The sequence below is a fragment of the Pongo pygmaeus genome, chromosome 9 (genome assembly GCF_028885625.2).
Source record: "Pongo pygmaeus isolate AG05252 chromosome 9, NHGRI_mPonPyg2-v2.0_pri, whole genome shotgun sequence".
In the NCBI taxonomy this organism is placed as follows: Eukaryota; Metazoa; Chordata; class Mammalia; order Primates; family Hominidae; genus Pongo; species Pongo pygmaeus.
Genome location: NC_072382.2, coordinates 95,944,620 through 95,957,555, shown reverse-complemented (window position 1 = coordinate 95,957,555; position 12,936 = coordinate 95,944,620). Strand labels below are relative to the sequence as shown.

Below are 12,936 nucleotides of genomic sequence, written 5' to 3'. Positions count from 1 at the left end.
AAGTAAAGAGCAATTGGTTTAGTTCCCTTCCCCTAGAGTGTTGTGGTGTTGAGAAGATAAAACTTTGGCAACAATCACAGAGGGGCTAGATAGACAATGCAAAATTGCTGCTGGAGAGACTGAGAGAGTAGATATTAAATAACTAAGTGCGTGCTGGATGAATAACGTTCTGGATCCAAGAGAGACATACACAGGTAAAAAATGAATTCATGGCTTTTGTGTTGTTCAAAACTTGTACTTTATTTTTCTCAAATATTTTTACTTATGCTTTTTGTCATTATCCACAGTGTTTTTTTTAAAGCCTGAGCCACTTTGTGGTTTTAGCCTCAATATAATAATCATCCCCTTACTCTTACACTAATTCCTTTTCGCCTGTCACTTTGCCTTTGTATAGTCTGTAAAAATGAGGACCTTAGAAAATCAACATTTCCTGTGAACTTGAGAGACTATATAAGCAGTGCCCAAATCAGTAGGATTAGGCAGGTAAAACCAGTTGGATAGCAGATATATCATGATCTGTTGGACAAAGGTATAGTTGTGTGCATGTCTACAAGGTCATTGTGATTTGCCATTAGCTTAAGGATCATGTAGGTTGATCAGGGTGAGGTAGGACTATCCACAGGATTGTTTAAATTGTGGTAGGGGAGGCAGTATACAATATTCATGAATTAAACACCTAGCTAACTGCTTTCCTGGAAATGGTCTGTGTTCTAAAAGACAAAGATCTAGGTTTTTTGCTGTTTTTTTCTTTAACTTCTGAAGCTTCAAGTCATTAATATGTTACTTGCTCTGGTTTAAAATGAAAGCAACTGGCTATGGTAAGGTAGAGAAGACAGCTGAATTGTATCAGAATATTTAAGACTTTTAAATTAAGTTCTGAGTTACCTCACCTTATAAAAATATATGTCAATATGCTAAGTACTCAACAAAGATCCAGGATGTGGGATATTTAAAAATACATTTCTCTTGGATCAGCACCAAAAATACCAGTTTCTGTACAACCCGTGTCAAGTTTTTAAGTATACACACATTAAAATTAATTCTGATAAAAAATCACAAACTCCACAGAAATCATTAAAGATATATGCAAATTACTTTCAAATACATTTTGACATCAAAGTCAGGCAATTCACTTGGAAGAATGTTATAATGAATATCACTGAATTTTTGTAGTAAGATGTTTAACGTCAACTTTGATTATGGGAATACATCTCACACAAAGGAGGCACTGGTATTTAGAAACTTAGGAAAATTACTAGAATTGTTAAGACTGAGGTGAAGAATTCGTACAGCCTTCCACAATTTCAAAGAGGTAGTGATAGATACTTGTCCTCCTGGCAATATCAAATGCAGTTTCTTCCAAGTTGTTTTTCAGCCCCGGTTTGACATAACGGTTCATCAGGAGGAGTTCTAGAGTATCCTTGCTGTCTCTGTTCCCAGCAGCAAGATGCAAGGGGGTCAAGAGGCCTTTTGTTTGGGCATTGATATCTGCATCATGCTGCAGTAAGAAAGAAGCCACTCTGGTATTATTCCACTTACATGCACTGTGCAGGGGCGTCCAGCCATCCACAGTCACTGCATGAACATCTGCCCCCTGTGCAATGAGCTCCCGGACAATATCTAAGTGTCCACTGTAGGCTGCTCGGTGAAGAGGGGTATACTCATCTTCATCCCTAGTGTTCACATGAGTGGCCTTTTCAGAAAGTAGTCTCCGCACTGTGGTAAGCTGAGAAGAAAAAAAGAAATCTTTCAACTCAACTCAAACCAAAACAATAACTAAAACAAAATTGTCTTGTGGTGTTAGATTTAATTAAGTTGAATAAAAACTTCCTTGTTAATAGATGACTTTAAAATGAAAATAATTTAAGATCTCTTTTTTGGGAGGAGAGGACTACTGATTTAAGAATGAACAAGTTAGTGTTAACTATACTTTGTTGCTTCTAAGAATGAGATTCTCTGAATATCAAACCATACATTTACTCCTGGTCCAACTAAGGTTTATTGCATAAAAGCTTCAGTCCAATGAATAACATAGGCTTTAATTGTGTTTAATATTTTATATGTTATCTGTGAAGAAAACGTAACTGCTTGATTTTTCTGTAGGATTATCACACCAATATACACACTGTATGAAACTTTTAAAAATAAAACTTTTAACAGAAGAATAAAGTATTAATAAGGAATTCTAGGGATTCAAGAGCTCAATTCCTTCTCAATACAACCTTAGAAACATTCTTTTAGGTTGTAATTTTTAGTTTGTCCTATGGGCCTCTGGCTAAATGTGGCATGCTCTTGGGTTAAAAAGCTATTTAAAATGCAAGACCCTTTTAGTTATTAGTTTACTAACACAGACACGGGGAAACTTAGTAAAATGAGGTGGTGGAAGTGGCCAAGCAGAGGGAATAGGCTTTTGATGTTCATTCCACTTGGATGATCCTGGGCAAATTAATATTCCTGAATCTCAATTTCTTACTCTATAAAAGATAAGAATATTACTTATAGGGATACATGACAATTAAATAAAATAATGTAATAAGGTACCTGGTATAGTCAGTATTTAGTAAATGGTAGTTTCCAGCCTCTCTTTCCTAAATGATCCTAATGACTTTATATAAATGATTTTAAAATATAGATGATTGCTTGCTATCTTTATAGATAATTATCCTTAAACCCCCAAATAATACCTAGCATGACACTTTGCAGCTTAATATGTGCTTTCATGGACATTGTCTCATTTGGTCCTCACAATCAAGAGATAGGTATGATGGCCATAACAGTAAAGGCAGGTCTTCTGTCTTGAACCCAGTGCTTTTCCTACTGTCACACTTCCCTCTGTAATTTTTTTTTTTTACCCGATTTTTTTCAGCAGCCCAAAGAAGCAATCTGCTTGGGTCTTTTTCCATTTTTTTTTCTTGCAATTGATACCACTCTTCATTTTTGTCATCTTGCTCCTCATCTTCATCAGAATTGCCTACCCAAAGACTTTGAGTACCAGTAGGAATAAGGTGTCCATGTGTTTCCAACAATTCAAGTTGGTTAAAGTGTTCAGAAAAATCCAAGGAATTCTCTTGGTCTGGTATTCCATCATCATTTCCTTTTTCTTTTTCCATTTTTACTATTATTCTAAATAAAAAGCATTTCAAATGCCAGGATATAAATCTTTCTAGAGATGAATTATGACTGCTTTGTTCATCAAGATCTGAAAACACAGATACAAAAGTTATTAGTAAAACAATAATTCAGGCTTTATCAACTGCATAGATAAGTCTTGCAAACATATACAATTAAACCCTTTCTAAACTCTTGTTTTTCTCATGATATCCCTTACATGCACTAAATACTGATGCTAACAGAAAACAACAAACTATGATCTAATAGGGGTCTAATGCTTCTTACTTTTGTTGTTTTCTTCTAAGTCAACTATATTATTATAACTATTATTTTTAATCTACTGGTTTAGGTATGATGGTATTATGCTAACAGTGATGAATGCTTAAAGGTTTTGAAGTATAACTAATACAAAGAAGACAGGTGCATTCAAGATTTTTATAAACTAGACACACAGATAATATAGAGCAGAAATAAAAACTTCTAATTCCTAAAAAAACTACTTCGAAGAATCAGGGATTCTTGAAGATGGAATAGCCCCCAAAAGGACATCTGTCCCAATCTCTCATCGGTGCATATATCTTTATCACAACATCTACACTAATTATCCCATTTCTACTTTGATAATTTCAGGCCTAGGAAAATTCACTGCTTTAAAAAGTAGTCCTGTTTATTGATAGGCAACTACAGTTCTTAGTTGGGTCTTTGTTTTCAACATTCATTCCTTCATTCAACTAATATGAATAGAATGTCTGGTATGTGCCAATTTCTGGGTACTGGGATTCAATAATGAGCAAGATCCACGTCTTCACCTCAGGAAGCTTACTCTAGTGTAGGTGACTGGCAAAGACATCATGTGTCTGGCAAAGACAACATGATAAGTACTACTACAAGACCTTGTCTAGAAACCATGAGTATACAGGAGGTTCATAATTCCCCTAGTCCTAAGGGATTAAAGAAGGTTTCCTGAAAGAACTGATGTTTATTCTGCTAAGCTGCCATATTAATTTTAAACCAATATCAGCTTAAAGGGTTACAGAACGTATAAACCTTAATCAATTAAAGAAAAGGAGAATAACCAATAGATAATTTAAAAATACCAATTCCCAGCCTCCCAACTCTATTTGTTGAAATATAATCAGTCTTTCAAGGCTCTTCTCTGATGTTATATCTTTCATTCTTTCTTGATCCTCTCATTTAGATTGCTTTCTGCTTTCTACTTTTTTTGGTGCTACATTTTATTTCACCACTAACTTTGTTCTTGTTTTAGCCCTTTAAAAGATTATAAGCTTAAAGATAAGGACCACATTTAACTTATATTTATCTCCTACTTGTCTAAAGAAGGCATTAAAAAGTATGTGTAGCATTACATTTAATTAAAGTCTTGTCACTTGATTTTGCCTGGAATGGATTCTGAGAAGTTCCAGAGTTAGGCATACCCCGAAGATACTGATTTCTTGGTACCTAATCTCACAAGTTTAACAGTATACAATCTTAATGTGGTATTAAACTTATTACTAGTGGCAATAGCACTAAACTCAAGTTTAAATGTATTACTCATGTCCAGTAACTTTTCTGGACCTGTTACTTTATTGTAAAATGTAAGAATTTTACTGAAGTATTCCTAAGGCCAATCCGGCTTTTCAGTCACCCAATCAGAGACACCCATGGAATCAGAGATATCCAATCAGAATTGCTTTGTGTTTTACTAATTCTCCTGGAGCTTCCACTTTTTGATTCTCAAACTAATTCCTGAACCTTGCAACACAAAAATGACCATACATCAATTCATTAAACACTTAACAGATGCTAATAAATAAAAGTTCACTTGTAATTATATCAAATATAGTAACCTTATACCACAGATCTTACCCTCTCCCCCAACACGCTTTTCCTTTCAATAAAAACTCCCTTTATGTAAATTTTGAGTTTACACATCCAGATACAACAAATTATGTACAAAATTTTACTGGCATATTTAGTTTAAAAAGCCAAACCTAGGCGCATCTACCCGATTCACAGTTAAGAAACAAAACTGATTACTTGATGATGATATTCCTGACATTCCATCAGGAATATCAGGGTATGTTTCCTAACTTAAAGGGCATATCCTATTTTGAGAGAGATCCGAACTATGTCAACTCCTTACAAACAACTCAGTGATAGGTGGGGCTATAAACCTTACAGGTAAAGGCGGTTCAGATAGATTAAAACAACTTGCCCTAGATCAAGGACCCTTCAATGGAACTGAAAGGGCAGACGTTCTAATTCAAAAGTTCCACATTATTTTTCGCTGCACTATACATCTTACTGCTCTCAGCACAAAGCAATGCAGATGTGCTGAACTCAAGGACCTGGGGATGACACCTGTACAGGGTCTGGCGACTGGGAGGGAGAGAGAGGGGAACCAGCTCCGGCACTCTGCCACTGGCCGGGAGCTCACAGGCCCGCGAGCTCCGCCTGCGGCCTTCCAAACAGCCAAGAGCGGAGAAGCGGCTTCAGCCCTACCTGGGGACCACGACGCGGCCTGACCTGCAGGGCTCGGCCTGTGTCCACAGGCTACCCACCCCCACGGGCTCAAGAGTTCTTAGATGGCGCCGGTCCACCAGAAAGCGAGGTCCGGAACAGGGAATAACTACCCACCTGACAGAAGGGAAAATCGCCGCCTTGCATCTCACTTCCGCGTTCGTCTCCTAGGCTGCTCAGGATTGGCTCCCGTGTGAGGGCGGGGCCTCGCCGCTACTTTCCCCGCCCCCTCACGGCGTGCGGTAGCCAATGAGAGCCAAACTGGACTTGAAGCGTCTACGTTATCCATGAAGTGTCGCGAGAGAAACGGATGCCGTTCTCTCCCGCGGAATTCAGGTTTACGGCCCTGCGGGTTTTCAGAAGCAAGTTTAGGACGTGTTGTTTTCTTTTCACGGATCCTGCCCTTTCTTCCCGGAAAGAAGACAGCCTTGGGTCCCGATTGTGGGGCTTTGAAGAGTCCTGGAGTGGGGTAATTTAGGAATCGCATTCGTCTCCTGTTTCTGCAGGTTCCCAGGCGGAGCCCAGAGTTAACTGGAACCTCGGGAAGAGCGGGCCGAGTGGGCCGGGGAGGGGTCCCGGCGGGCTCCGCGTTCTGATTCCGAGGTTCCCCGCGGTGAGGGCGTGTTGAGGCTTGGAATCCCGACGGAATCTGGAGCTCCAGATGTAGTGGGGGTTGTCTCGCGGTGGCGGCCACTCTTCCCCAAACCTGGCTATTTTCAGTCATCCTGCTAGTGCCTAAAGGTGTTCCTCCGCAGACCATGTGTTTGTTTATTTACACTCGCTTTAAACGCGGGCCCGTTCCCTTTTCCAAACTAGCCAGGTCCTTTAAAAAACATCGTGTGTTTGAACAGGAAATACAGGATTACCACTGTTCTCCAGAGTAACCTATGCGTGCAACTTAAAAATATCTGCACATCTAGAGTTGTTTGTGTGTTGAACCAGAACCGTATGTGACCCTTTTTGCCCATTTGTTTAGCGTACATTAATTTCCCATAAGAGCACGGGAAAGGAAAATAGGAGTTTAATCATCTTGGTGAAACTAGGAAACAGGATGTACACTGGAGATGTATTATTTTCTATGCTTAGTTCATTAAAAAAATAAAAGTATAGTGGGTGTTTAGATGAAAATGAGACTTCTAGATTTGCCAGTCTGCTTAAGACGTCTGTACCTTGTGCAGCGTAAATCATGTTGGTTAAATACGTGCAGGCTTTTAAAAAATGTGTTTTATGATGTAATTTTGTTTTTAGAATTTCTAGAATTTGGAATCGAGTGCATTTTCTGACATTTGAGTACAGTACCCAGGGGTTCTTGGAGAAGAACCTGGTCCCAGAGGAGCTTGACTGACCATAAAAATGAGTACTGCAGATGCACTGTAAGCACCTGACTTCTGGAATCCCTTGTTATTTGGGGTTTCTAAAGCTCGTCAACTGTGATCACAGTAAAAGAAAACTTATTTAATAAGCAGTAAATAAGGAACCTGCTTATGAACAGAAATATTAGTCATCAAAAAGGATATTTGGAATGTTTTAAATATTTATCTGTTTGTTAACTAGAAGCTAATACGCAGCTATAGATTGGAGTCTTGCAGTAATTTAATATATTGATATAGTATTAAGTTTATGTTCTTAGGCTTCATCTTAAATTATTGAAGTGATAAATATTCTTGAATTTTCCTGACAAATTCTTATTAGTCAATGCAGTTCTGGTTAAGATTTTTGGAGTAAATTCCTCTAGTATTAAATAAGCTGGAAATGAATTTGAATGAAATGGGAATAAATAAAAGGACTGTAAAAGTTATGTGCATTTTGGGAGGCCGAGGCTGGCGGGATCATCTGAGGTCAGGATTTTGAGACCAGGCTGACCAAGATGGTGAAACCCCGTCTCTACTAAAAATACAAAATTAGCCAGGCGTGGTGGCACATGCCTGTAATCCCAGCTACTCAGGAGGCTGAGGCAGGAGAATCACTTGAACCCGAGAGGCAGAGGTTGCAGTGAGCTGAGATCGTAAAAAACAAAGTTATGTGGGAAAGACTTTAGACTTGGAGTCTTTTACCCTAGTTTCAAGTCCTTGGACGCTACTAGCTGTGTGGCCTTGGGCAAGTCATCAATTCTCTGAACCTTGCCTCAATTTTGCCATTTGTACAATTGGAATAATTATACCTTTTTCAGATTAATTTTGAGGCTTAAATGAGAGAATTTATGCAAAAATACTTCATAAATTGCTACAGAAACATGTAGTATTATGATTTGAAAAGTATTCTGACCTACCTTCTTGGATATATCAGTGAGAACTGTGTGCATATCATTTTTGAAGTTTTTGAAGAGAAATCGTTTGTGGAAATATCTTTTGTTTGTAAAGATTTGAATTTTGGAGAAATGTACAGAGATTTTTTAAAAGTTCATTGTGGTTTATTGAAAATAGCCTGAGTTTTCATCATGGGTTTTAGTCCTGTTTCTGTCACTAGTTATGTGATAAAACGTTTAATTTCTCTGGGTTTAGCCTTCTCATTTGTCAGAGGTAATAATGCCTGACTCTTTATCTGTGAGGGTTGAGATGAGATCATAGAAATAAAAGTATTTTATACAATTAAATTTAGTGTAAGAGAGTATTAATAACTATTACATTGCTACTTCACATTAAAGTACCTTTGAATATTACCAAATTCAAATTGAAACAACTCTGTGTTGGCCAACTTTATTAATGAAATCTAACTCTGTAGAGAGTAGAGTCAAGCAAGTGTCTTCAAGGGCCTGAATGTAAGTTATTAGCTTATTAGTATAAAATTGACTTATAAACTTAGAGGAAGGCTTTTTAAATTAACTTCGATTTTCCTGGAAGAGTATGAAGTCAGATAAATAACAAGTTTATTTATCTGAGGAAAACAAGCAAACTTTCGGGCCTGGGTTACATGAGTTTGTAAAACTGGTTGTAACAAGGTTATACATTTTTGAAGCAGTTATAGAACCTTGTAAAGATTTATGTACATTTGTTCTACATTGAACTAGTGGTTAGGAAAACTGTAATGTTAATGATATGTTGAATACTTCAGATTTTCAGATGAACTCTAAGGCTAAAAAAATGATTTTACTCCATAACTGTTATTATTTATTTTATAAGTTTTAAGTCAATTTGTTTGAATATCCTTTTAATGAATTATTAATATATTGAAATGTTTCTTCTTTCTTAATGTAGTGATGATGAAAACACATTTAAAATATTAGTTGCAACAGATATTCATCTTGGATTTATGGAGAAAGATGCAGTCAGAGGAAATGATACGTTTGTAACACTCGATGAAATTTTAAGACTTGCCCAGGAAAATGAAGTGAGTGTGGTTTGTATTTGTGCACTTTCTACCCTATTCCCTTGGTCAACAAGTTATTTTTCCTTCTAAAGTTAGAGATTTGTTTTATAAGCTCAGGTGCTTACCTTGCCTGCTTGAGTATCGATATACTGAAAGCTCAAAGCCGATTTTGTATGCTTTGTATCTTAAATTCAAGTAGGAGCTACTTTTGTAAATAGTCTGTTAAAATTTACCAATGTTTTTGGGGTGTTTACTGAATGCAGGATCCTATGGCAGTGTCTGTTTGAAATGTAAGGTGACTGTCAAAGCTTCTGCTTTCAGATAACATAGAAGAAAACTAGTGTGAAAGACAAATATCCACAATCCACAGATGCAAGATTGTATGTGATAGGAGCCCTAAGAAAATTCTAAATAGCATTTCCTGTGAGTTTAGAGGCAGAAAAGATCACATTTAGATTATAGCAAGATGAGTTTAATGAAGAAGATTGTGTTTAACTTGGGCTTTGGAGGAAGAGTAGACTTTTGGCCAGTGGGGAGCATAGAGAATGTACATCCATGTGAAGCAGGAGTGAGGAAACCCGTGAGACAGTATAAGGTATGTTAGGGGCCCTGTAGTCAATTTGGCTCACCAGCAGGTCATAGTTAGCAAGCATGCTGAGAGACTAGAAGGAAGGGTTTGAGCTGCATTAATGAGGACTTCAAATATCAGATTGAGAAATTTGTATCCAGTTCAATAGAACGTCTTCTGGCAGCAGAGTATAATACCATGAATTGGAGACCAGTTTGAAACTTTTTTTGAAGTGTTGACCTTAGGGATGGAAAAGAGGAAATGAATGCAAGGGATACTGCAAAAAGAGGATTTGTGTACTTTGGTTAGTTGTAGCGGGGTGAGGATGAGGGCAAAGGGATGACAGTTACTCTGAAGTGTGTGGAGTTTGGGTGAATAGTTGTACCAAAAATAGAAATAGGTAGATAAGGAAGAGGTACTTCTTCATGTGGGAAGGTGACAAATTCTGATTTCGACAAACTTAGAGTTGGAGACTGCAATGGGACATTCAGGGAAAAATTTCAGCAGGCAGTTAACACGTCAGCCCAGGAGAGACTTGGAGAATAAATGTAAAAATTGACTTGCAAATTATCACCTCCAGCCTTGACTTTTCTGGAGAGTTCTCTTCAGTTTATCTGCTAGGTCCTTAGTTCTTCCTCCCAAATATATATTGTTCCTCTCTACTACTCTTTTCACACTAATAAACTTAGTCCAAAACGATCACATTTCACATGGCCTGCAGGAGGTCCCCTTCCATCTTTCTGCTTCCATTCTTTTCTGCTATGTCTACTCAGCATAGCAGCCAAAGTGAACTTTTAAAATAATAAATCAGATCATGGCACTCTGTTGCCTAAAATTTTCCAAGTGTCCTTCCATTGAATCTAGTATAAAATTCAAACTACAAGGTTCGACTCTATCTTGACCCCTGCCGTGAAACTTCATCTCCTACTACTCTCTGCCTGATTTACAGTGCTGCATCCACACTGGCATGTTCTACTCTGAGGCCCTTGCACATCTAGTTCTTTCTGCTTGGAGCACATTGATCTTGGTGGGGCCAACTTCTGAGAGTTCAAGTCTTACCTTTTTGGAGGCGTCTTCCCTGATGCTTCCAAGCACTGTTTTATCACATTACTCTGCTTTATTTTTTTCATAGCATATTTTTAATAGCACTATCTGAAATAATTTATTGAATTATTTACTTGTTTATTGTCTGTTGTCTTCACTAGAAGGAAAACTCCATGAGAGTGAAAATCTTTTGTTTGTTCATGCTATATCTTAGTGCTTAGAAAGAATCAGAAAGCAGTGGGTATACATATTTTAAATTCTTAATTAAGTGAGGCAATAGCTGGATTCTTTCTTTTATTTTAGGTTCAGGGGTACATGTGCAGGTTTGTTATATAGGTAAACTCATATGACAGGGATTTGTTGTACAGATTATTTTGGCACCCAGGTATTAATCCTAGTACCCGTTCGTTATTTTTCCCGATCCTCTCCCTCCTCCTATCATCTGCCCTCTGGTAGGTCCCAGTGTCTGTTGTTCCCCTCTTTGTGTCCATGTTTTCTCATCATTTAGCTCCCGCTTATAAGGGAGAAGTAGTATTTGATTTTTCTGTTCTTCCATTAGTTTGCTAAGGATGATGGCCTCCAGCTCCATCCGTGTCCCTGCAAAGGACATTATCTGGTTCTTTTTAATGGCTGCATAGTACTCCGTGGTTTATATGCACCACATTTTCTTTATCTAGTCTACCATTGATGGGCATTTAGGTTGATTCCATGTCTTTGCTATTGTGAATAGTACTGCAGTGAACATATGTATGCTGTGTCTTTATGGTAGAATGATTTATATTCCTTTGGGTATATACCGAGTAATGGAATTGCTGGATCAAATGGTAGTTCCATTTTTAGCTCTTTGAAGAATCGTCACACTGCTTTCCACAATGGTTGAACCAGTTTACACCTCCACCAACAGTGTATAAGTATTCCCTTTTTTCTGTAATTTCACCAGCATCTGTTCTTTTCTGACTTTTCAATAATAGAATGCAAGGTGCATTTTTCCTTCCTTGAAGGCAAAAAAACTTGTGGCCAAAGGAGGTCTGTTTCCTGCCAGAGAATCCTGTATGTGTTCTTTCTTTTTTAACTCTTGAGCCCTAAAACAGAATCTTCTCCTGAGTGTAAGCTACTTACTTCTACTTTGCCCTTTCCTTCACTTCTCCTTCCACTGTTTTCCTTCCCTGTGTCCCTTAATTGTAACTGTTCCACCCCCATAACCCCAGGTCGGGACTTCTAGATGCGTATTATATTTACTCGTTCTCTTGATTTGTATTTAGTATTTCTTATTATTGAAGTCTAAATTCTTCCTGACTTTTAAGTCCCTTATTATGTGTTATGTGGGTCCATGCTCACTAACCAGTCTTAGTTCTGTTCCCTAGTTTCTTGGAGTCTTTTTTTAAAAAAAACTTTTTATTTTGAAACAACATCAGTCTCATAGAAAAGTTGGCAAGAATAGTGCATAGAATTCCTTACCCGTCACCCAGGTTTTCTAACATTTTGTCACATTTGCTTTATCCTCTCTTTACAAATACACATGATTTTTTTCCTGAACCATTTGAGAGTAAACCGCATGTATAATCATAGAAAACCAGGAAATTAGTATTGATTCGGTGCTATTATATAATGTTAAGATGTTGCCAATTGTCCCTGTAATGTCTGTTATAGCACTTTGGAGGCTGGTTGGTGGTGTCCAGGATCCAGTCCAGGTTTACATATTGCATTTAGTTGCCATGTCTCTTTGTCTCCTTTAATCTGGTACATTTTCCTGAAACTGCCTTGCCTTTGTTTTCCATGACCCTAATATTTTGAAGAGTACACAGGCCAGTTATTTTATAGAATCTTCCTCAAATTGGCTATATGTGGTATTTCCTCATGATTAGGTTCAGATTCTGCACTTTTGGCAAGAATACCACAGAAGTGAGTCGTGTTCTTTTCAATATTTCCTGGAGTCACTGCCAGACAGTTAAAAAAATTTTTTTTAAATGTTTGAATGATGGCAAAATATATTAAATACATAATATAAAATTTCCCTTGTTAACCATTTTTAAGTGTATAGTACAGTAGTGTTAAATATGTTCATATTGCTGTGCAACCAATCTCCAGAATTACTCTCATCTTGCAAAAATGACACCCATTAAGCAACAAATTCTTTTCGCCCCAGTATGTTTTTCATTTGGTCTGTTGTTTTTGTTTTGTTTCTTCCATGCCTTTGATTGTGATCATTTTCTTCCTTTTACTCAAATAGTGTTCATTCTGGAAGGCCTAGCTTAAACCTCACATTTTTATTAAAGTTACCCTAAGTACCATACACACAGTGATCTATACCTTGTGTTCTTTTGTGTGATTAAGAACTTAAGTTTCTTTAGGTGCATCGTATACGTCTTGAAAGCCTCTGTTAG

At 37.5% G+C, this 12,936-nt stretch overlaps 2 protein-coding genes across 9 annotated transcripts in view; one reads left to right on the top strand and one right to left on the bottom strand.

The window, feature by feature from the left end:
• Positions 1–214: 214 nt before the first annotated feature.
• On the bottom strand, positions 215–5,902 carry ANKRD49 (ankyrin repeat domain 49). Of its 2 annotated transcripts, none has more exons than XM_054438562.2 (3): positions 5,752–5,902; positions 2,853–3,199; positions 215–1,726 (listed from the first exon to the last, which is right to left on the bottom strand). In XM_054438562.2, the coding sequence occupies exons 2-3, from the start codon at positions 3,108–3,110 to the stop codon at positions 1,265–1,267; spliced, it is 720 nt and encodes a 239-aa protein (XP_054294537.1). In that variant the 5' UTR covers positions 3,111–3,199; positions 5,752–5,902; the 3' UTR covers positions 215–1,264. The 2 variants fall into 2 exon arrangements, with proteins under 2 accessions (XP_054294537.1, XP_054294538.1); XM_054438563.2 differs by having other exon boundaries at positions 5,617–5,756.
• Positions 5,903–5,921: 19 nt separating this feature from the next.
• MRE11 (MRE11 homolog, double strand break repair nuclease) overlaps positions 5,922–12,936 on the top strand; it is a 78,926-nt gene continuing 71,911 nt past the window's right edge. For 4 of the 7 annotated variants that reach the window (XM_063671360.1, XM_063671359.1, XM_063671361.1 and 1 more), the window contains exons 1-2: positions 5,922–6,103; positions 8,829–8,961. In XM_063671360.1, the coding sequence (XP_063527430.1) occupies positions 5,922–6,103; positions 8,829–8,961 (315 nt within the window). Of the gene's footprint in view, positions 6,104–6,882; positions 7,008–8,828; positions 8,962–12,936 lie in introns of all 7 variants that reach the window. The other 3 variants (XM_054438560.2, XM_054438559.2, XM_054438558.2) reach the window with 1 other exon arrangement.